This window comes from Rattus norvegicus, chromosome 1 (assembly GCF_021556685.1).
Source record: "Rattus norvegicus strain SHRSP/BbbUtx chromosome 1, alternate assembly SHRSP_T2T, whole genome shotgun sequence".
Taxonomy (NCBI): Eukaryota; Metazoa; Chordata; class Mammalia; order Rodentia; family Muridae; genus Rattus; species Rattus norvegicus.
This window is the reverse complement of record NC_141534.1, coordinates 254,118,637-254,142,036: the sequence shown is the minus strand read 5'-3', so window position 1 is coordinate 254,142,036 and position 23,400 is coordinate 254,118,637. Positions and strand designations below refer to the sequence as shown.

Below are 23,400 nucleotides of genomic sequence, written 5' to 3'. Positions count from 1 at the left end.
ACTGAACCCAGGGCCTTGTGCTTCCTAGGTAAGCGCTCTACCACTGAGCTAAATCCCCAGCCCCAGCAGTATTTTTTTTAATAATGGTTTTATTGAAAATATAATTGACACAGGGCTGCAGAGATGGCTCGTAGTGAAAAACACGGGCTGCTCTTCCAGAAGACCCAGGTTCAGTTCCCCGAATTCATATGGCAGCTCACAGCTGTCTGTCTCATTCCAGTCTCAGGGGATCTCACACCCTCTTCTGGCCTCCATGGGCACCAGGCATGCACGTGGTACACATACATAGGGGCAAAGCATCCATACACATAAGTCTTCGATCTGTATATTTATATACAATCTGTATTAAATATATACAATTACATATTTATACTGACATACACACACACACACACACACACACACACATACACACATCTGACATATCAGAGCTCACTAACGTGTCTAATTCCCTGTGTTCTTTCCCACAGTCACCATTCGAACATCTTTATTACCCCAGAGTGAACTCCTGCTCTTCAGCACCCATTCCCTTAACCCCTCTTCTTCCCAGGCCCTGGAAATCCATGGATTAACCTACTATGGAAATAGCAGAGATGTAGAGCCCCAGCTGTGTGACCTTTGTGTCTGGTTCCTCTCACTGAGTGTGTACTTTATCTTCCTAATGCTGTGATAAAATACTGACAAGAACAGCTTAAGGGAAGAAAGGTTTATTTTGACTCACAGCTCAAGGGTAAAACAGAGAAAGCCCAGTGGCTGGAGTTTGAGGCATAAATGATGTCATATTGCATCCAAAGTGAAGGACAGAGGTCTTTCCATTCATACAGTCCAGGATCCTAGCCCATATAATGTTGTTTCCCACATACAGGGTTAGTCTTCTTAACTCAGTTTCATCAAGAAAATCCTTAACAGGAATATTTACTATAAGTAATCCCTCATTGTATGCCTAGAGGTTTGTCTCCTGGGTAATTCTAGATCATGGCAAGATAATAACCAATGTTATCATTACAGCAGGTTTGCAAGGTTTGTTTGTGTTGTAGTGTGTTGGTTCTACATTTCCTTGCTTATACCAATGACCAGCATTCTGTTTAACTGTTGATGGGTTGTGATGGACATCTGGGTTGTTTCCACCCTGTGCTATTCTGAAAAATGATCTTATGTGCCTTGGTCCCTCTTTGAAATGCTGCAAATGCACAATATTCTGCCTGCTAAGCAGAAGCATTTCTGAGTTCCTGTCCTCAGAATACAGGAGTTGTTTTATTTCTATATCATTTTATGTTCCTTTATCTTTAAGGTTTAATTTAAAATTCTTGGGATCAGCTTTCCAGAAATTTACTTCCTGCTCAGGTTGTGTATAAGTGTGGTCTCGGGAGAGCTACTCTGAAACCTCATCTTATTGCTGCAGTTCAGCTGCTCCCTTACGAGTTAAAAGTGTTGCAGTTGGAGGGACTGTGCTGGTGTGCTCCTTTAATCCCAGCTCTCAGGAGGCAGAGGCAGGCAGATCTCTCTGAGTCCAAGGCTGGGCTACACAGCTAGTTTGAGGACAGGTAGGGCTACACAAAGAAACCCTGTTTCGAAAAAATAAATGCTGGATTTAAAGTTGTTTCTGAGTTGGGAGAGACCTTGTCAAGCATGCACAAAGCCCTGAATCCCCAGAACAACATAAAATTGGGCAGCCTAGCTTCTGTGATCCCAGCACTCGGGGGTGAATGCTAAAGGATAAGTTCAGGGCTATACTCAATTATGGAGTCTAAGGCCAGCCTGGGCTTTATGAATCTGTCTCCAACAAAGGGGGAAATGTATGCTTTCCATTTATTAAAGCTTGTAGGCTGTGCAGGCTGTGCCACCAATGACCTCGGTTGCTCAGCATTTCTGTTCTCTTAGCAAGACTTTACAAACAGCCCAGTATAATTGATCACATCTGAAATCCCAGGACTTTGGGAGTCTGAGGCAAGAGGATAGCAGTGAGGTCAGTGTAGCCTAGACTAAGCATGAAATCCTGTCTCCAAAAAAGGTACTAGGGAGGTGGCTTAATTGGTAAAGTGAGTTCTATTCCACCACCCATGTAAAAAGCTAGGTGTGGTGACTCATTCATAACCCTGCCCCTGGATAGGCAGAAACAGGAAGATCTAGCAGTTAGCCTAACCGGACAGCTCTAGGCTGACCAATGAGAAGCCCTATTTCAATAAATATAAGGTAGACAACTCCTGAGGCATGACACCTAACTATGACTTTTGACTTCCATGCACATACATACACATATGTAACTGTGTCTGCACACAGAAATTTTTACTTAATTTTCAAAAGTCTGCTGCCTTCCTTGATTAGAAGCTGCAGCCAGCTGCCAGGCATCTCTGAAGCAGCATGGATACTGCTAAGCTCTGTTTCAGAGGGATGTGTCAAGAGAAAGCATGGTGCCCATTAGGTGCCAAGTAAGACACACTGAAACCACTTCCGTTGACTGTGATGTCACCTGAGCTCTGTTGCTGCCAGGTTAATCAGGGTAGGTTTGGGCTTCAGTCTTTTTTTTTCCCCCTTAGAGACAGGGTTTCTCTGTATAGCCCTGGCTGTCCTAGAACTCACTCTGTAGACCATGCTAGCTTCGAACTTTAGAGAGATCTGCCTGCCTCTGCCTCCCAAGTGCTAGAATTAAAGGAGTACACCATCGCTGCCTGTCTGCGACTTTGGTGTCTCCTGGACACCAATGTTATCTGCTCAGGAGCACCTTTATGGATGGTATTTTGGAGTTTTTGTTTGAACTTTTAAGAGGGCTTTGCTTTCTTTATTGTCTAAGTGTGACTAGTGACTAACTGCAGGATATTTTCATTATAATTTGAACTGGTTAATGACAAATGCCATCTATCTTGTTACCTCCCAGGTCCTCTCTGGAGAATCCAGAACCCCGAACTCGGGCTCGAGGAATCCAGCTTTTGTCACAGGTGCTACTCCAGTGTCACTCCTTGCTCTTGGAGAAGGAAGGTACTTTCACCTTAGTAGGGGTGTCTCCCCAAATCACTAAGCCATGGCCTACAACAGTCACAGAGGGAAGGGTTATAGCATATCTCTGCACAGCTAATTCAGTGCCTTCTTTCCTTATTGGTATACATGGCAGAGATGACTGAAATTAAACAATAAGGTACAATACACATGGATTTCATATACAGTTTCTGATATTTTTTTCCGTGTGTCTCAGTATCTACATCCTGTAAGCATATATAATACTTACTGCCTGGCCCTTTAAAGACGGGTTGGTAGGCTCTGTATTCAAGCCCTAGCATTTACAGAAACAGAAAGTTGGAGGGCTGTTGTTGAGGCTCAGTGGGTTCAGGCCCTTACTGTGCAAGCACCTGGCAGCCAGAGCTTGATCCCTGGAACTACAGTGAACGGAGAGAACAAGTTCCCAAAAGTCATCCTTAGTTAGAGCATCTTTAAAAATCAGAAAGCTTAGTAGTGGTAGAGCTCATGAAACTATTTTTAGCCTCTAGCACCAAAACGAAAGAGGAAAAGTTCCGTATGGCATTTGCAGGGCCTATAACATGTCTCAGAGGTAAAGGTGCTTTAGCCAAAACCCTGAAGCCCTGAGTTTTAGGAGTGGCTCTTGGAGTTTTCCACATGGTACGTAACTGGAGTGTCTTAGTCAGTGTTCTGTTGCTGTGAAGAGACACCAGAACCATGGCAATTCTTACTTTAAAAAAGCCTTGGGGTTGGGGATTTAGCTCAGTGGTAGAGCGCTTGCCTAGCAAGCGCAAGGCCCTGGGTTTAGTCCCCAGCTCTGAAAAAAAGAAAAAAGGAAAAAAAAAAGCCTTTAATTAGGGCTTGCTTACAGTTTAGAGGTTCAGTCCATTGTTATCATGACAGGGAGCATGGCAGCATGCAGGCAGACATGGTGTAGGAGAAATAGCTGAGAGTTCTACATCTGGATCCACAGACAATAAAGAGAGAACGATACTAGGCATGGCATGGCTTGGGCTTTTGAAATACTTCCAGTGACATGCTTCCTTCAGCAAGGCCACACCTCTTAGTCCCTCTCTAATCGTGCCACTCCCTGATAACCAAGCATTCAAATATGTGAACCTTTCGGAACCATCCTTATTCAAACCACCATATATACATAAAATAATGAAGTTAAAAAGCAATTCTGAGGATAAAGCTGAGGGTCTCACTATGAGTTTATACGAAAATAATAGTAAAAGGCTTTCCCGTTGTAGGGAAAGTTAAAATGGGATGACCTTAGGAAGCAGATAAAAGTAGTGGGTGGGTCTTCTCCTGCTGAGCTAACTAACACTGGATCTGGTTTATGTAGCAGTCCACCTGACCCTGTTCTATGAGAACCGGCTGAAGGACCACCATCTTGTGGTCCCATCTGTCCTGCAGGGCCTGAGGGCACTGGTAAGTCCTTCTTACTGCTTAGCTCTGTTTGCAAGAGCCCTTGCACGGCCAGCCAGATCTGCGTTCTTACTCTAGAGGGTGAAGCCACCCTGTGTGGCAGTTCCACTTTACCTTATAATATACACTTCACCTATGATCTATAGTTAGAAACGGTAAGGAGCTGTGGAGAATCCTCAACTAGAGAAAGTTCCGCACTACATGCCTCTTCCAGAGCAGGGATGGTAGGATGCCCAGTTCCCCAATGAGACACATTGTATGTTAGAGATAATTTTCTCATATCTTCCCTCTTCCCACAGAGCCTGTCTGTGGCCCTGCCCCGGGGCCTGGCTGTCTCTGTGCTTAAAGCCATCTTCCAGGAGGTACACGTACAGGTGAGTGATAATAATTGCTAATTTGGGACTGGAGAGATGGCTCAGCGGTTAAGAGCACTGACTGCTCTTCCAGAGGTCCTGAGTTCAAATCCCAGCAACCACATGGTGGCTCACAACCATCTATAATGGGATCTGATACCCTCTTCTGGCTCGTCTGAAGAGAGCAACAGTGTACTCACATAAAATAAATAAATTTTAAAAAAAAAATTGCTAACTTCTTTTGTTGCTAGTCTTTATCTTGTGTACTTGACATGACTAGAATGAGGTAACAACAGATTGTCTTCCAGTTTTGAGTGCTTTAAGGTCTAGTGAGCTTGTACACAGGCAGCCCTTTCTATCAGGTAAGGGAGGAACGATGACACTAGAGCTGAACTGTCAACTCAGCTGAAGAACTAAGGCGTGCGTGGAGCAGGCGTGGGTTGCTGGCATCACTGTTGCGCTGGGAGTCAGTGCCAGGCCCTTTCCTTCCAGTCCTTTTAACTTGATCTTATGCTGCATAGAGATTGTGAAGCTGGAAATACTTGTAGTGTTTGAAATAGTCTTTGTTCTCCTTTTCTACTTATGTCCTTTCTTCTCCACCCTCAAGTCCCTGCTACAGGTAGACCGCCATACTGTCTTCAGTATCATCACTAACTTCATGCGATCACGAGAAGAAGGTGAGGAGTCTGAAAAGCAAGCAATTGCTGCCGACCCCACCCCCCATTAGGAGTGGCGATTGTGCTCTAGGGCATATGTAAAAGGCTTCGGGCCGAAGAGTGATAAAGACTTGGGGTACAGACTTCTCCCAATGTAGGAAGGTTTTCAATTCTGGGTTTGAATAAGTGCACATGCACACACACACAGACTTGCACATATCTTCACTGAGTATTTGGATCTAGGCAGGAAAGGAGAGGAAGAGACAGCAGGAGGTCATCAGGCTTTCTGTCCCATGGGACAGCAGTGACCTTGTTCTCTCCCTTTTAGAGCTGAAGAGCCTAGGAGCTGACTTCACATTTGGCTTCATCCAGGTGATGGATGGAGAAAAGGATCCCCGTAATCTTTTGTTGGCTTTCCGCATCGTCCACGACCTCATCTCCAAGGACTACAATCTGGGTATGTTTTCATAGCAGTGAACTCGCTGGTTTGAAGTGCTCAGAGGTAATGAACCTAATTCAACCTTATCCTTTGTGTTGCCGCAGGACCTTTTGTGGAAGAGTTATTTGAAGTGACATCTTGTTATTTCCCTATTGATTTTACCCCTGTAAGTAGCACCTTCATTCTGCATCACATACTCGAGAGTATGCACTATGTGGAGGCATTGTTCTAGACAGGCGAACAAAACAGACAGTCCCTGGATTTGCACTTTGTTTGTTCAGTGTGCATGCGTGTGCATTTTGTGTAGTGTGGGTGCCTGAGTATGGAGACCAGAGGAAGATGATGAACGTCTTCCTTATACCTGCTCACTTGGTCATGACAGACCCTCCTGCCACCAGGGTCTGCCCTGAACTGGAGTTCCCTGTTTTTAGACTGGCCACTGTCTGTAAATCACCATCCACTGCCCCAGGGCTGGGTTGCACACAGCCACCATTGTACTGGGGTCTATGACTCCTGCTGTCCTGTCATTTTTTTCCACTGGGCTATTTTCCCAGGCTGATAGATATTTTAAAGTCCTTATGGATTCATATTTTAGTAAACTTGGAAATGGAGAATCATCCAACACCAAAGGCAGGATTCAACACAGCAGGTACTTGAGAGGGAATCCTCGCAGTGCAGTCAGTGCTGAGGGGTACAGGGTTGCAAGCCATGGTCCCTGCCCTTTAAGACTGCAGTATTGAGGTAACAATATAGATTAGATATCAAAGTGAATGCTGCTGTAGTCATTCTGAAAGACAAGGTTTAGTGGAGCTATAGCCGGCAGGAACTGACTGGCCGAGCAGATAAAGGCTGCTGGGTGCTTTCTGAGGGAAGTAATGGGGGCTGAGTTTGTAGTTATGGAGGGTGATAGTTACGGTGATAAAGCAAAGAACGCAACAAGATGTTGCTTCTAACAGAGTGCACACGAAGTGCTTGCTCTGACTCTGGACCTTCTTCCCGCTCTGCTTTCATTTCTTCTCTCTGGTCAGATGCCTGGGATCTCCTGCTGTGTTGGACGTGTGGGGTGTGCACTGCAAGTATTAGGAATGTGAGAGAAATGAAAGGCTTTACTGCAGCACCCCCAGCGGTGCTTGAGCACGTTGACTCCCCGACTTTACAGGGCCACAGCTGTCTCCGCTAGGCATCATTTACCAGCGCATTTCAGTCGGCCTCTGCTAGACCCCCCTCTCCTGACATTGTTCATAACCAATAACCGCCATTAAAACTCAGAAGAACCTCATAGCTCTGACATGTTGAAGGCTGGTTCAGCTGATTGACAGGCAGGCAGGCAGGCAGGCAGGCAGGCAAGGGTGTGTGTGTGTGTGTGTGTGTGTGTGTGTGTGTGTGTGTGTGTGTGTGTGTGTGTGTGTGTGTGTAAGGTAATAGGGCTAGCTAGATGCCTCAGCAGGTAAAGCGCTGGCTGCACAAGTGAGTTCTGTTCCTGGTGTTGTTTTGAGATAAGGTCTCACTATGTGTGTGACCTTGAGTTTGTAGCAAGCTTCAGTCCCTAAGTGTTAATATAATTACCAGCTGTACCACTAGGCCTGGCCTCCCACACATCTCCTGACACACACTGTGTCACTCTTAGATAGGAAAGTTTTCTTTAAGTTTATTATCATCATCATCATTATCATTATTGATTTCTCTTTTGTTTTGTAGTATTCTATTTTTAGTTCATGGATATCTTTCAAAAATAATAATGTTAATTTAAAAAAATTTTAAAGGATTTTTTAAATTTATGGTATATGTCTGAGTGAGCATATGTCTTAGTATGCAGGTTCCTGCAGATGCCAGAGTAGAGTGTTGATTCCCTAGAGCTGCAATTACAGGTCCTTACAAGCATTCCATCACAAATGCTAGGAACCAAACTCAGGCTCTTTGTTCAAACACTATGTGCCCTAATCCATTGAGCTATCTCTCCAGCCTTTAAATCTGTTTTGTTTACATTTGTGTGACTGCTCACACCGAAAACACTTCCTGGAAGATATAAACAAAGGTCTGCTCACTCCAGAGAGGGAACTGTCAGCACACCACGGTATGGACACCACCACAGTCTGAATTGGTGAAACAATTTATTGAGGTTCCAACAGAAATATGAGTGAAGAATTATTGACAGGAACAGAAATGACTCAAGGACAACAGCATCACCAAAGACACCTCACAAAATAAAACTTGGTGTATGCTGCCCAGTCTGCTGCAGCCTAGTAGACTGGCAAGTGCCCTTTGCAGTGCCTCTGCTGGCCTGGGCCCCTTCAGGCAGCTTGGCTTCTCAGAGAGTCTCAACAATTTCTACTGCCTATATATTCTTGGGCAGGGAGACATCTAGTGAATCTTGTCAGTTTCAGGGACTTCTTAAAGATATTTTAAGTTGTTTGCTTCCTGTCTTAACTATCTTGCCTGGAGAATGGAATGTTTCCTCTCCCTGTAAACATTCTTTCTTAAAATACTCTGTTTGACATCCACATTTATCCTATGTCTTAAGTTTCTCCAAAACGAAAAGGCTTCATTAACCTCTGAGGAAACTGCTACACAACACATATGCACATGGCTCCCCACCTTCCACCACGTGGATCCCAGGGATTGAACTCAGGTTGTCAGCCTCAGTACCAGCTCTCTCCCCACTGAGCCATTTCCTTAGTCTGTGTGTGAAGGAAGATAGCTGGTGCATAGGCACCATTGGATACAGGTATTATCAGGGGACAGCTTTGTGGAGTCAGTTCTCGCTGCACTTTACATGGGTTCTTAGGATTGAACTCAGATCTCTAGGCTTATGCAGAAAGGGCCTTTACCTGGTGAGCCGTCACTGGCCCCATTAATCGGCCTGTCTGTCTGTCTGTCCCTCATAGTTTTTTGGTTTTTGGGGGTTTTTTTGTTTTGTTTTGAGAGGAAGCCCTGAACACATTGATATGAGTTTCATTTTCTAGTAACTTATGTGGATAGTCTGGGAAATTCTTAAAAATAATCTTTATTTTGCCAATCTTCTAGAAAAGACCTAAGTCTTCGTAGCAGAAGCGAACTGAGATTATCAATACTGGTACCATATCCCTTTGACCTCCTTGTGCAACACTGAGACCCTTTATTGTACCACCAAAACTATAGATTCCTTCCTTACCCAGTGTTGAAAATAAACTTTAAGGCTCTGCTATGCTTAAGGAAGAATAGAGAAACCGTCCAGGCGGTCCCATTGCTTCTCTATCTCCACTCCCAGCTCCAGCTTCCCTTAGAACTGCCAGTTCCAAGGCCTTCAGAGAGTGTGCAGTGATAGTCACTCTGCTATCCCCAGGTCTACCTTGGGTCTGTCATCTTAGATGTGTTGAATCACTTCCTTCTTACTGTCTGCCTTCCAGTTCCTAGAATTTTGTTTCAAGTCTCTCTTATCTGGTTCTCTTTGACATTTAGCTTTTTGGCTTAAACCAAATCAATCCAAACAAAATACTATATTTTGGTACAGTTTCCAGAGGAGAAAAGGAAAACTCTGATTGATATTTTCAGTCTGCTGGTTTGACACAGCTGTTATCAATGCTTTTTATGCTGTCAGAGTTGCTGCTTTTTATACAAGAGAAAAATGATAGAAATGTCTGTCAAAGAGAAATTACTTAAATTGGCTTAACTATACAATAAAACTAATATTCAGGAAGAATAATACCGTTTGGGAATTTTCTTTTATTTTCATTCTAGTTTCTCTGTGTAGTCCTGGCCATCCTTGAACTCACTCTGTAGATCAGGCTGGCCTCAAACTCACAGAGATCTGCCTGCATCTTCTGAGTGCTGGGATTAAAGGGAGAGTTGTGTGCCCCCACACCTGGCTGAAGGTGTTCTTAATGTAACTGACAATGTAGCTTGTGGTAGGATGCTTGCCTAGCATGCCCAGAGTCCTGGGTTCGATTCTAGCACAAAATACAAGTGTGGTGGCACACACCTGTAGTGCTTACACTTGAGAGGCAAACCCAAGGGAATCAGAAGTTCTAGGTCAACATTAACTACATAGAGTGTTCCGCGTTAGCTTGAGCTGCATGGGATCATTTCCTGTTAAAAAGATGTTCTTGATGTAGTAAATGAGAGATAGATTACAAACCATACAGGTAGCCATCTTAATATATATTCAGAGAAGAAGCAGTACACCTGAATTAGGCTTATCTCTAAGTGATAAAACAATAGATCTGAAAATGTGTGATGGGGCTTGGTGTGGTAGCTTATATTAGTAAAGGTAGCATTTAAGAGCTAAATAGCAACTGTTTCACGACACAAAAATAGAGTTGGAAAGGACTGTAATGTGCCTGGGCTGGGAAAATAGCTTAGTGGCAAAGTGCTTGCCTAGCATGTACAAATGCTCATTTCAATTCTAGCTCTGCAAAAAATAAGTGACTTGCTGGTGACTGAGTGCCACCACTCAGTATACACCTTTAATCCCAGCACTTGGGAGGCAGAGGCAGACAGATCTAAGTTTGAGGCCAGTGTTGTCTAGAGTTCCAGAGCAGCCAAGGCTACAGAAAGGCAGTCTCAAGAAACCAAAAATTAAAATAAATACCTAAAAGACAAAAATTTGATAAGAGTGAGAAAGTTCTTTAGCTGGGGCCTCATGGTATATGATTGTGCTAGATTGAGTCTAAGGATCGCCTGTTCTACAGGCTTACCAGGTTCAGACTTACCAGGTTTCAGGCCACTTCAAGGGTGGCCTGAAAATTGTGCAAATCCATGCTTCTTTCCATTTCCAGCCTCCTAATGATCCTTATGGCATCCAGAGAGAGGATCTCATCCTGAGTCTCCGTGCTGTGCTGGCTTCCACACCGCGGTTTGCTGAGGTGGGTGTGGTCTAAATTAATGTAATAGTCTCTGCCCAGAGAACGCTCTAAAGAGAGAGCAGTATGGGGTTCTGGACATGGCTCAGCAGTTAAGAACAGTGGCTGCTCTTCCAGAGAACCCAGGTTGGATTCCCAGTACCCTACGGTGGCTCACAGTCATCTTTCACTAGTTCCAAATGATACAGTGTACCTTTCTGGCCTGCATGGCACCACACATGTATGTGGAATACCGATGTTTATGAAAGCAAACATTTATACACACAAAACAAAATTATAAAAATAAGCCTTTTAAAAAGTAAAAGCATAAGGAGAAAATATTATATATCTTAAGGTTGATGTCCTGAAAGTGTCTTGTATGTCAAATACTTTCAGGCTTCCAATATTGAAAACTTCATCATCTCATCCCCTATGATTCTAATCTCTTCTGCAGACAGCTCACTTAACATCCATCAGCTTTGTTAATGTTTCTCAAGTACCACAGTGTGGCAGGAAAGTTGGCTCACAGTTGTAACTCACAACCTGAACCTCCCTCCTTGGTGTAGCACCTGTCTCAGGACTGATGACAATGCGGGTGTTGGCTAAACTTCTCTCTCAGGCTTACAGTTTTCCCTTCTTTGCCACAGTTCTTACTGCCTCTGCTAATTGAGAAAGTGGATTCTGAGATTTTAAGTGCCAAGCTGGATTCTCTGCAAACTCTGGTGAGTGTCTCCTCCTAGGTTCCAGCTATCTTTACACAGGTTAGTGATACTACAGTACAATTTCATAAACAGCCGGAGGTCAGTTCATGTGCCTCATGGCCAGGACTTAGGCTCATTTTGTTTATTAAGCACTATGTTGCATTCATATTGTTTTACTCTGTGTAGCTAAGATTGGTCAGTGTTCTTTTTCCTTTTTGGGTTTTCGAGAAAGGGTCTCTTAGCTCAGGCTGGCCTTGAATTCCTGATCTTTTTACCTCCACTTCCCAATTAATAAGATTAATTGTGTGTTGCTAATGCAGACTTTGTCTTAGTGGAGGATGGGTGCTAGTAATAGAACCCAGAGCTTCATGCATCCTAGATAAGCAAGCACTCTTTCACTGGGCTTTGTCATCAGCCTTGTACTTGCAGTAAGAGTTAGGGTGAGCACTTTTCTGTGCCTTTAGTAGGACTGTTAGGACACCTTGAAGGTTTTTCTGCTGAGAATCACCTTATTTAGGAGCCCACGTATCCTAGAGCATCTTGAGTGTGAGCTAGCTGATGGCTGTGGTTCTCTGGCAGAATGCTTGCTGTGCTGTGTATGGACAGAAGGAGCTAAAGGACTTCCTCCCCAGCCTTTGGGCATCCATCCGCAGAGAGGTGAGTGTTGCTTAGTTGAGCTCACTGGTGTTAACTGACAGATATCAGGCATGAGGAGAAGTAAGGGACCCTGGCTCCCAGGGTCAAGATGCTGTGTGTGGGTTTTTTTTTTCGGTGAACAAGATAGACTTCCAGCTGAATGTCAAAGGGGGTAGTTCTCTTATGAGGTCTTCCTGCTTAGTGATACATGACCACCTTTGTACAATGCCTGCTTCTTGTCCTGTCATGGCAAGGAGCATAGGTCTGGCACCATCTGAGTGTTAAGGTAGAAAAGGAGATTTAAAATAAGGTCACAATAACATCTCGGTTCTGTGTTGGTAACTGTTTTTTTGCAGAATGTCATTCCTGCTGGGATAAAAGACTTGTTGAACATATATCCAAGAAGATACTAGTAGACTGGGGTTTTAATTTTCATTACTGTTCCCCAAGCATTCTCAAACACATTCTTCTGTACCCCAAGAAAAAAGACAGTGAGTGGATGGGGACTTATGTGGTACAAACTTACCTCAGCAGCCATGGGATCCCTCCCTGACAGGTTTTCCAGACAGCGAGTGAGCGAGTAGAGGCTGAGGGCCTGGCAGCTCTCCATTCCCTGACTGCGTGTCTGTCTTGCTCTGTGCTGAGAGCTGATGCTGAGGACCTCCTCCATCCCTTCCTCAGCAGCATTCTACAAGGTAAGGGGACCACGGAGCCAGCAAAGGGAGTGAGCGCCTTAGAAGTAGCATTCCTCAGGGCCAGTGGCCCTTTATGGGCAGCTCCCACAGGTCCAGTCACTTGAAGACTGCAGCCCTACTTATATAGAGCGCAGTTAGATGGTAACTGCTAGCAAACAATTCCAGGTGTCGGTCTCCAACCACTATGGATAAAGGGGAAACAGGCAATATTTGGCCTATTCCCCAGGTCTGTGATTGCTGCCTCTCTAGACTGCAGGCACCATCTATGTGAACCAGACATGAAACTTGTATGGCCTAGCGCTAAGCTGTTACAGGCAGCTGCAGGTGCATCTGCCCGGGCCTGTGAGCACATCACCAGCAACGTGCTTCCCTTGCTGCTGGAACAGTTCCACAAGCACAGCCAGGTAAGGGGGACAGATGGGACTTGGGTGTCTGTGGTCCCTTTCTTGGAGAGATTGAAGTGCTAGTTTGGTCTCAAATAGATCTGAGGTTTTCTCTTGTTCGCTATAGCTTGTTCCCTTCTTTACTCTCACAGACTCTCTCTTAAAAAAAAAAAGGGGGGGGGGGGGCTGGAGAGATGGCTCAGCGGTTAAGAGCACCCGACTGCTCTTCCAGAGGTCATGAGTTCAATTCCCAGCAACCACATGGTGGCTCACAACCATCTATAAAGAGATCTGATGCCCTCTTCTGGTGTATCTGAAGACAGCTACAGTGTACTTATATATAATAAATGAATAAATCTTTAAAAAAAAAAATGAAAAAAAAAAGGTTAATTGTTAGAATAGCAGATCTGAAATTCTTTAAAATATTCTCTGACCCCAGTACTCCTTAAAATATTACAGAGCAACCAGCGGCGGACAATCCTTGAAATGATCCTGGGATTCTTAAAGCTGCAGCAGAAATGGAGCTACGAAGACAGAGGTGAGGTCACTGCAGTTGAGGTACCCTGGGCAGTTATTGAGCCTTGTAGCCCAGAAGTACAGCAGGAAGGAGTCCTACAGAGCAGTCCAGGAGTGGACGTGTTCATGGCCTGAGCACAGTACTACACTGCATTGCCATTTCCCAGTGCACGTCCTGGAATCCCAGTAGTTTGAGCTCTTAAAATCTGCCCAAAGTTGTCTGCAGCACTGCAGTCAGGAGTGGTGTGAGCGTGTCTGACTGGTCTTTGTCTCTCCTAGATGAAAGGCCTCTGAGTAACTTCAAAGACCAGCTGTGCTCATTGGTGTTCATGGCTCTAACGGATCCCAGCACCCAGCTTCAGCTTGTTGGCATCCGGATGCTGACGGTCTTGGGTGCCCAGCCAGGTACATCTCACAGGAGAAAAGATAAGGAGGGTATTGATCTCTCCTTGCATTATCTGTCTTAACTGAACAGCAGTGGTTTCCCTGTTATCACTGCAGTACTAGGCAGGGTGATTTCTGGTAGGATTTCTTGAAAGGGCAGTGGCTGCAAGGAGGGGAAGACAAGGGTTGTGTTCTTTCTAACTACAGATCTGCTGTCTGCTGAGGACTTGGAGTTAGCAGTAGGTCACCTCTACCGACTGAGCTTGCTGGAGGAAGATGCCCAGAGTTGGTGAGAATCTAAAGCAGTTGAGGTATCCTGGGCAGCAGATGCAGGGAGGGCCGGAGTCCTGTGCTGTGTGGTTATGGCTGCTGAGTGGTCAGAAAGATTGTGGTACATCCTTTAATCCTAGCACTCAGGGCAGAGGAAGGCAGATCTCTGTGAGTTTGAGCTCAGCCTAGTCTGCATAGTAAGTTCTAGGACAACTAAGGCTACACAGAGAAACATTGTCTCAAATAGCAAAAAAAAAAAAAAAAAAAAAAAAAAAGAAGTCCTGTCCAACTAAGTGTGGTAGGACCTGGGCCTTGCTCTACAGCAAGGTAGTCGTGAGAGCCCATTCTCCTGGATCTTCCTGCTCTCAGGCCGTGGGAAGAGAATGATGGGGCAGGGCTCAGCTAATTCTCTTCTTTGTCCGCAGTAGGGTGGCAGCATTGGAGGCATCAGGATCCCTGGCCACTCTGTATCCCGGAGCCTTCAGCAGCCACTTACTACCCAGGCTTGCTGAGGGGCTGCATCAAGGTATATGCTAATCTGTGGCCCAGCCCTGGCCAGCAAGGCTTTCTGAGGAGGGCCTTCACACCACCACACAGGGAAAACGTATCTCACCAACTGCTTTCAGGGGAGTCAGACGTGGCTAGAGCGGATGGGCCCACCAAATGTTCTCGGCATTTTCGCTGTCTGCAAGCTTTGTCAGCTGTTTCGACACATCCCGACATTGTCAAGGAGACACTGCCTCTGCTACTGCAGCATCTCTGTCAGGCACACAAAGGTAACTTCCAGTAATACTCACCAAGGGGTAGGGCTAAAGGAAACCCCAAACTAGGGCCCATAAGTTGTAGTTGTAGTTGTACATAGCAGGGAATATAGCTATACAATAACAGATATACATTTATGGTTGTACAGTTTGACATTTCATACAAACACACCATAAAGAAAGGAAGTGGTGTGTGTACCTGTTCATGCACATATCTGCCCTTTCTGTCTTGGCAGTCTTGAGAATCATTTCTACTTGGTATTTTGCAATTTTCAAGAAACGGTTATCATCCTTGGTTACCTGTTGAACATTATATCTCTTGGGAGGATCCTCGGGGCTTCCTGGCTGGCCCTTGTAGCTGATTCAGAGACTATGCACACCCATAAAAGTTATTCTTCTAATCCCACGTGGCACCCAGTATCGATCCTCTCCCCGTTCTCCCTTTCACTTCCTTCCCAGGCTCTGGTAACCAATATTTGAAACATGAAATATTTTTCTTTCTTGTGGACATGGTAAACTTTTTTTTAAAAAATGAAAGAAAGAAAGAAAGAAAGAAAGAAAGAAAGAAAGAAAGAAAGAAAGAAAGGAAGGAAGAAAGAAAGGAAGGAAGAAAGAAAGGAAGAAAGAAAGAAAAGTCTGATATTTGGATCTCAGTCCAACCCAGTCAATCTCATTATCTTCAAAAACTCTTCTTCTCAAGTTACAGACACATTCTTAAAAGCTGCACCATGAGTACATATGTAGCTTAGTTGGTAGAACACTGTCTAGAAAGCAAGAAACACTGGGCCACATCATAGCACTGCATCAAATATAAGAGGTCTTACCTGCCTGTACACCAGCACTCAGATGTTCATGCAGGATGTTCAGAAATACGTGGTCATCCTGAATACATAAAACCCTTCCAGAGGACCTTGGTTCAATTCCCAGTACCGACATGGCAACTCACAAATGGCTGTCACTTCAGTCACAGGGACCCTGATGCCCTCTTCTGGCTTCTGTTGGCACTAAGCATGCACATGGTACACAGACATGCATTCACATAGTGGCAAAACACCCCTAGACTGACCGATCGATCAATCTATCTATCTATCTATCTATCAAAAGAAAATACCTGGAGTGCTTTAGAGAAAACCCTAAGGAGAATCCTGCCTTTGTCCTCCACAGGGAATATGATTACAGAGTCCAGTGAAGTTGTTGCTGTTTGTCAGAGTCTCCAGCAGGTGGCAGAAAAATGCCAGCAGGACCCTGAGAGCTACTGGTATTTCCACAAGACTGCTGTGCCCTGCCTGTTTGCATTAGCTGTGCAGGCTTCAGTGCCAGGTGATTTTCTCTGCTTTCATCTCTTAACAGGTTGGCTTTCTACTAGCATTAGACAGCACTGTATCTCCTGGGTATTGCTAGCACTGTGTATGTTACTGTCAAGCACAAATTCCACTGTAAAGACCAATGACAGTAACCAGAATCCAGTGGTAATAGCATCAGCCAAAGGGATGCACATTGTAATTGCTATACAATTAATTTATTAGGAGTCCAGTAGGTCTAGATGGGTTTGATCTTCAGCTTGCTAACTTTACAAGATACCTTATCTGAATCAAGCAGCGTGTATGTGTGATGACATTGTGTGATCATAGTTTATTGATAAGGATTAATGATAATGTGACAGTAGTGTTCAGTGCATGATAGTTGCTTATAAATAAGACTCAATAAAAAAGCACATGTGACTGGAGAGATGGCTCAGCAGTTAAGAGCACTGACTGCTCTTCCAGAGGTCCTGAGTTCAACTCCCAGCAACCACATGGTGGCTCACAACCATCTGTAATGGGATCTGATGCCCTCTTCTGAAGACAGCTACAGTGTACTTGAACATCTAAAAAATTTTGGAAGGTCAACATTTCTATTTACAGTGCCAAGACTGTCCATACTAGCTAGCCTTGTTTTCCACTGCTGACTATGGTAAGCACAGTGCAGTGTTCCTAGTCCTGTGCCCCTGTCAGATCAGTGTAGCAGTTGCCTTCCTTTGAGGTTTTAAGCCCATAGCATTGGTACAGGATACATTAAACTTACTGGTTTTCACCACTGTGCTTGAGTACTCCTATAATCCCAGTGGAAAGTGGAGGCAGGAGGATCATACTACATGAGATACTATTCAACAACAAGAAGCATGGTAGCTGCATAGGTCTTTAAACCCAACAGCACTCAGTAGGCAAAATTAGGCAGATCTCCTCCTATGCATTTGAAGACAGCTTGGTCTATATAGCAAGTTCCAGACTAGTTAGTGCTACATGATGATACTCTGTCTCCAAAGGAAGAAAAAAAAAAATACCTTGAAATATTAGGGGCTGGAGAGTAGCTCAGTAGTTAAAAGTGCTGGCTGCATTTCCAGTGAACCTGTGTTCAGTTCCCAACACTTGGGTGGCTTATAACCAGACACTTGCAGTCAGATGTATAAATTTTCCCTCTCCCCTATACACACACACACACACACACACACACACACACACACACTCACTCTCTCTCTTTCTCTCTCTCTCTCCCTCTCCCTCCCTCCCTCCATCTCCCAAAAAATGCCCTGGAATTAGCCTATTAGGAGGAGAACAAGAGCTACTTTGAATTCCTTTTTCCTTACTAGTCTCACTACTTAGCCCAGGCTTGGTCTCAAGCCCACAATCCCCCTGCTTCAGCCTTGCAAAGCTGATACTACAAGCAACCTTGACCCAAATTTCAGGGACTTTTTCTTTGAGAAAAGGTTCTTAGTCCTGGCTGTCCTGGAACTTGCTCTGTAGACCAGGCTGGCCTTGAACTCAGATATCTGCATGCCTTTACCTTCTAACCCCTGAGAATAAAGGTATGTGCCACCACTGCCTGGTCAGATTTGGGTTTCTGAACCAGAGTAGTGGCCTTCTGGTTCTGTGGGTGTACATATGGATTTATTCTTTACAGAGAAGGCGTCCTCCGTTCTGAGCAAAGCACTGTTGGAGGATGAGGTCTTGGCCGCATTGGCTTCTGTCATTGGCACAGCCACTACCCATCTGAGCCCTGAGTGAGTGAAACCATGAGTGGCCTGAACACCCAGGAGGGAGGGAACATTTTTGGGGAGAAGTGACAGATAGTGCTTTCCCAGTCGTCCATTGAACCTGCATGGAAGTGTGGAGTTGTTTTATAAGTTTGATAGTGACACAAAGAAAGAATCTTTTAAAAGTACCACAAACTATTAGGTGAGCCTTGGGGTAATGGGGTTTGTTAGGGGTTTATGTTGTTAGGGGTTTTTAAGATTCATTTTTCTTTCTTTCATGTGTATTGGTGTTTTACCCACATGTAAATACGTATACCGTGTGCATGCAGTGCCTCCTACAGACAGAAAAAGATGTCAGTCCTCTAGAACTTAGCCTCCTGGTGGGTTCTGGGAACCAAACTCTGGTCCTCTGCAAAAACAAGTGCTCTTAACCACTGGGCCATCTTTTCAGTCCTGGGCTTACCAGTGGACTGTTTTAAGAGTATGAATTGAACTCCTAACAAGATTGTAGGCCAAGAGTCTTGATAGGGTTTGATCAGTCTGGTTCATTTCTCTGCCATCATAGGGTCTAGGACAGAAATTATATTTGTACCAAATTAACATATTAATACGTGACAACCATGGTGCCTGCCCACAAATGTGCACACACCCTACCTCCTTGATGATACCTGGTACTCTGTCTCCAGACTAGCTGCCCAGAGTGTCACATGCATCGTGCCCCTCTTCCTAGATGGCAACACCTCCTTTCTACCTGAAAACAGCTTCCCAGGCCACTTCCAGCCATTCCAGGTAACAGTCTGATACCATAGATGTGTGAGCCTAGCCATTACATCCAGCCATTCCAGGTAACAGTCTGATACCATAGATGTGTGAGCCTAGCCATTACATCCAGCCATTCCAGGTAACAGCCTGATACCATAGATGTGTGAGCCTAGCCATTACATCCAGCCATTCCAGGTAACAGTCTGGTACCTTAGATGTGTGAGCCTAGAGATGATTACATCCGTCAGATTTAACTTTTAGAGTTATTCTGTGGTGGTCATATGGACATACATGCTTTCTGCTGGTGGGAGAGGCTCAAAGGAGCTCTTCTTCTTCATAGGGCGGCTCCTCTGGGCAAAGGCGGCTGGTTGCACTACTTATGGCTTTCGTCTGCTCCCTGCCACGAAATGTAAGTGAGCACAGTCGAGACTTGAACTAAGATGACCTCTGGGCTTAGCTCACAGTCTTTTGCTTCCTCACTTAAAGAAGTTCTTTTCCATACTGAACTCTGATGTTGCTTTCTACTGAGTATTTCTTAGAGTTCAAGTGTCTTCTGGGTCCATTACATGGCCAGGTTTTCTGTAGGTGGAAATCCCCGAGCTGACCCGACTCATGCAGGAGCTTTTGAAGCAGAGCTGTGGCCACAGCTGTCCCTTCTCCTCCACTGCTGCCTCCAAGTGCTTTGCAGGGCTCCTCAATAAGCAGCCTCCAGGTACTGGGCTGGGGTGGGTCAGGATCCTCCTTTAGCCAACTGTTGATGACCAGATCTATAAATTCAGTCTTTGTTCTCCTTAAGGAGCTATAGTGACTAGTCTTCATCCACTGTCCTCAGTCTTCATCCACTGTCCTCAGACAGTCTCTTCAGAGACTGGAGTTCAGCAGAGCATGTCAGGGTCCAAGAGGACAGGAGGAGGAGGTTGTTCAACTCACTCTTGCTATCTTATTCTATCATGGTGCTATCAAGGATGTGGGGGGTCGGGATAATGGGCCTGGAGAGAGCTCGGGAGTTAGGTACCGTGCTCATAGAGCAGTTCCCAGTAGCCACATTTGAAAGCTCACAACTGCTTCTAAGTCCAGTTCCAGAATATGATGGCACCCTCTCTGGACTCCAGGAGTAGCTGCACTCAAATGTACATAGCTGCACAGACATTGCAGAGACATTAAATAGACATATTTTTTGAAGTTGCTTATCTTTTGTATATGCAAACTTACCTGTTATGTACATACATGCACCACATGGGTGTCTGGTGTCCTTGGGAGCCAAAGGAGGGCATTAGATCCCCTGGGACTGGAGTTGCATGTGGTTGTGAACTGCCATATGGGTTCTGGAGCCAAACTGTAGTCTCTGCAAGAGCACCTCGCGCTCCCAAGTGCTGAGCCCTCTCTCCAGCCTTCACAGACTAAGTCTTTATTGGCGTAGACAGCTCTCTCAGGTGTCCGCATCCTTGTGTTGAGTACTGCACCTGTGCTGTACAGACTGTCCTGCTGGCATTCTGTCATTTTGATTGTCCTTTTCCAATAGCTTCTCAGGTGCTCTGCACCTGGTCAATTTACATCCTTTGTCCTTAAAAACCTACACTGCCATTGTGCACCATTATGCCCTCCTTCCTTCTAGGGCAGCAGTTGGATGAGTTCCTCCAGCTCTCTGTGGACACAGTGGAGGCGGGTCTGGCCTCTGAATCCTCCCGTAATCAGGCTTTCACACTGCTGCTCTGGGTAAGGAGGTAGCATAGATGCTGGCAGACACAGATGATTGTGCCAAATTAAAAAATTTCTACTTGCCCCTGTAGTAGTTACTTTCCTGTTGCCGGGTTAAAATACCATGACTAAGATAGCTTATAGTAGCATCTGACTGGGTTTAAAATGGTGTCAGAGTCAGAGTATGATGGCAGAGCACAGGCAAGACAGCAGGAATAGCTGAGAGCTCACATCTTGATCCAAAATCAAGAGGCTGAGAGAGAGACTGGGAATGTCTCAAATCTTTTAAAACCTCAAAACCTACCTCCCGTGACATTCTTCCTCCTGCAAGGCCAGACCTCCTAAGTACTCAAATGCCAGAGACTAATGGGGGACAGACATCTCATTCAAGCCACATGTGGCAGGAGGGCCTCTGGGTCCTGATTGCTTTTTTTTTATTACAGGTAACCAAGGCTCTAGTCCTCAGGTACCATCCTCTCAGTGCCAGCCTAACCGCTCGGGTAAGCTCTACCACATAACTGGAATCTCAACAACATGCCTTGGATCCTACCTCTTACTGTTTGTTTTTAAAGATTTAAATTTTGTTGGCTGTGGGGTTGGGGATTTAGCTCAGTGGTAGAGCGCTTGCCTAGCAAGCGCAAGGCCCTGGGTTTGGTCCCCACCTCCGAAAAAAAAAGAAAAGAGAAAAAAAAATTTTTGTTGGCTGTGGTGGCTTATGCTTTTCCGTCCCAGCACTCTGGCAGAAAGAGACAGATCAATGAGTTTGAAGCAGTGGTTCCAGGACATAGAGAAGCCTTGTCATACATACATACATACATACATACATACATACATACATACATACATACATGTGTGTGTGTGTGTGTGTGTGTGTGTAAAATGTGTATGTTTTGCATGTGTGGCCACTGTATACAGAATGTGGCACATGCATCCCTGCTGCCCAAGAAGGGCAGAGGACATTGCCAGAGTTGGAGTTATGGATGGTTGTAAGCCATCATGTGGGTTCTGGGAACCCAACCCAAGTTCTCTAAACAGCAAGTGCTCTCAACCAGATCCACCTCTTCAGCCCCCGTTCTTATTCTTACAAGGCTTTCATTCTCTTTGGTGTTTGAGATTTTTCCTTCTATCACACTTAACAGGCTGGTTTGTTTTTTCACTAGCTCATGGGCCTCCTCAGCGACCCAGAACTAGGCTGTGCAGCAGCTGATGGCTTCTCTCTGCTCATGTCTGACTGCACTGATGTGCTGACTCGGGCCGGCCATGCTGATGTTCGGATCATGTTCCGCCAGCGCTTCTTCACAGACAATGTGCCTGCTTTGGTCCAGGGTTTCCATGCTGCTCCCCAAGGTATCTGAAAGCTGATCTCCAAATACATGGGCCTCTACTCTTGGCCATACGTCCCTACAATAATTTAGGACCCAGACGCTATATTGTGGTCTACACCTACAGAGCTGTACTTTCATCCCACTTTTCCCTGATGAGTACATTTGAGTTATTAGGAGCTCAAGAGGCTGATTAAACTGTGCGTGTGTGTACGTACATTTGTGTGGGAGCCAGAAGTCAAGATCTAGTACCTATTTTTATTAACTTTTTTTTAGATTGATTTATTTATTTTATATGAGTATACTATAGCTGTCTTTAGACACCAGAAGAGGGCATCAGATCCCATCACAGATGGTTGTGAGCCACCATGTGGTGGCTGGAAATTGAACTCAGGACCTCTGGAAGAGCAGTCAGTGCTCTAACCACTGAGCCATCTCTCTAGCCTTATTACGTTTTTTTACCAATTGCATGCCACAATGTCTATGGAGGTCTCGCCTTCCACCATGTAGCTTCCAAAGATGGACCACAATGTGTCTGTGAGGATCTCCCCTCCTCCATGTAGATTCCAATGATTGACCACTAATCAGGCTTAACAGTAGGTGCCTTCACCCACTGCCTGCTGATGGCCTGATTGCATGTTCTTCCATTGTTTTCCACAGTGTGGTGTGTGTTTGTATGTATGATGGAGGTTGAAGAAGTTGTACCAAATGGGTTCCAGGGATTGAGCTTAGGTCATGAAGGCGAGGGCCTTTACCTAAGGAGCTATCTTGCTGGCCCTTCTACTTCATTTCCTGAGACAGGATTTCCCAGTGAGCCTCAAGCTTGCTGCTCTGGCAAGACCAGCTAGCCAGTCTCCCCACTGGGATGCACTGCAGCGCTTACCATGAATCATGGTTTCATGGGACTAGAACTCAGGTCCTCATAGTACAGAAAGTACTCTCCCACCTGACCTATCTTCCCTAGCCTCAACCCTTTTCTTCAGGCAGGTCTCACTCTGTAGCTCAAACTGGCTTTGACTCCCCTTGCCTCAGCCTCCTGAGTTCTGAATAGACTTTAGTCACCACACCTTATTATAAATTGACAAACCTATTCGTGTGAGTTAGAGATTGAATTCTCAGAACTGAATGTCTAACCCATTTTTCTCCTACACATCTTTTTTCTTTTTATCCCCAGATGTGAAGCCAAACTATCTGAAGGGTCTATCTCATGTACTCAACAGGCTGCCTAAGCCTGTGCTTTTACCAGAGCTGCCCACAGTAAGTCCTGTGGGAACCTTCAGCAAGGGAAGGGGGTCGGGGATGGGGGGGAGGGTGGTTTCGGGTCCCTTGGCTACAGCTGGTAGAGGGAGTTCCAAGACCATAATGTACATCCTATTTTCCATTGCTTCTTAGCTCCTTTCCTTGCTGCTGGAGGCACTGTCCTGCCCTGACTCTGTGGTCCAGCTTTCCACTTTGAGCTGTCTCCAACCCTTACTACTGGAAGCACCCCAAATCATGAGTCTTCATGTTGATACTCTGGTCACGAAATTCCTGAACCTCAGTTCCAGTCATTCAATGGTGCGTTGAGCCCAGCACACCCTTCAGTACCTTTCTCCTTTATCTCCCCTGACC

At 45.2% G+C, this 23,400-nt stretch overlaps 1 protein-coding gene across 10 annotated transcripts in view; it reads left to right on the top strand.

Annotated features, from left to right (window-relative positions):
• Nucleotides 1-23,400, top strand: part of Mms19 (MMS19 cytosolic iron-sulfur assembly component) — a 37,124-nt gene that overhangs the window by 12,531 nt on the left and 1,193 nt on the right. For 2 of the 10 annotated variants that reach the window (NM_001271596.1, XM_087606288.1), the window contains 26 exons: nt 2,876-2,976; nt 4,301-4,386; nt 4,683-4,757; nt 5,344-5,413; nt 5,721-5,849; nt 5,936-5,997; nt 10,586-10,672; nt 11,296-11,370; nt 11,929-12,006; nt 12,542-12,680; nt 12,930-13,084; nt 13,523-13,601; nt 13,859-13,984; nt 14,171-14,252; nt 14,659-14,759; nt 14,860-15,009; nt 16,159-16,314; nt 17,935-18,034; nt 18,694-18,796; nt 19,110-19,178; nt 19,355-19,481; nt 20,385-20,485; nt 20,911-20,967; nt 21,628-21,814; nt 22,964-23,046; nt 23,182-23,346. In NM_001271596.1, coding sequence (NP_001258525.1) covers nt 2,876-2,976; nt 4,301-4,386; nt 4,683-4,757; nt 5,344-5,413; nt 5,721-5,849; nt 5,936-5,997; nt 10,586-10,672; nt 11,296-11,370; nt 11,929-12,006; nt 12,542-12,680; nt 12,930-13,084; nt 13,523-13,601; nt 13,859-13,984; nt 14,171-14,252; nt 14,659-14,759; nt 14,860-15,009; nt 16,159-16,314; nt 17,935-18,034; nt 18,694-18,796; nt 19,110-19,178; nt 19,355-19,481; nt 20,385-20,485; nt 20,911-20,967; nt 21,628-21,814; nt 22,964-23,046; nt 23,182-23,346 — 2,743 coding nt within the window. Of the gene's footprint in view, nt 1-2,875; nt 2,977-4,300; nt 4,387-4,682; nt 4,758-5,343; nt 5,414-5,720; nt 5,850-5,935; nt 5,998-10,585; nt 10,673-11,295; nt 11,371-11,928; nt 12,007-12,541; nt 12,681-12,906; nt 13,085-13,522; nt 13,602-13,858; nt 13,985-14,170; nt 14,253-14,658; nt 14,760-14,859; nt 15,010-16,158; nt 16,315-17,934; nt 18,035-18,693; nt 18,797-19,109; nt 19,179-19,343; nt 19,482-20,384; nt 20,486-20,910; nt 20,968-21,627; nt 21,815-22,963; nt 23,047-23,181; nt 23,347-23,400 lie in introns of those variants that run through there. The other 8 variants (XM_087606251.1, XM_087606315.1, XR_015649645.1 and 5 more) reach the window with 7 other exon arrangements.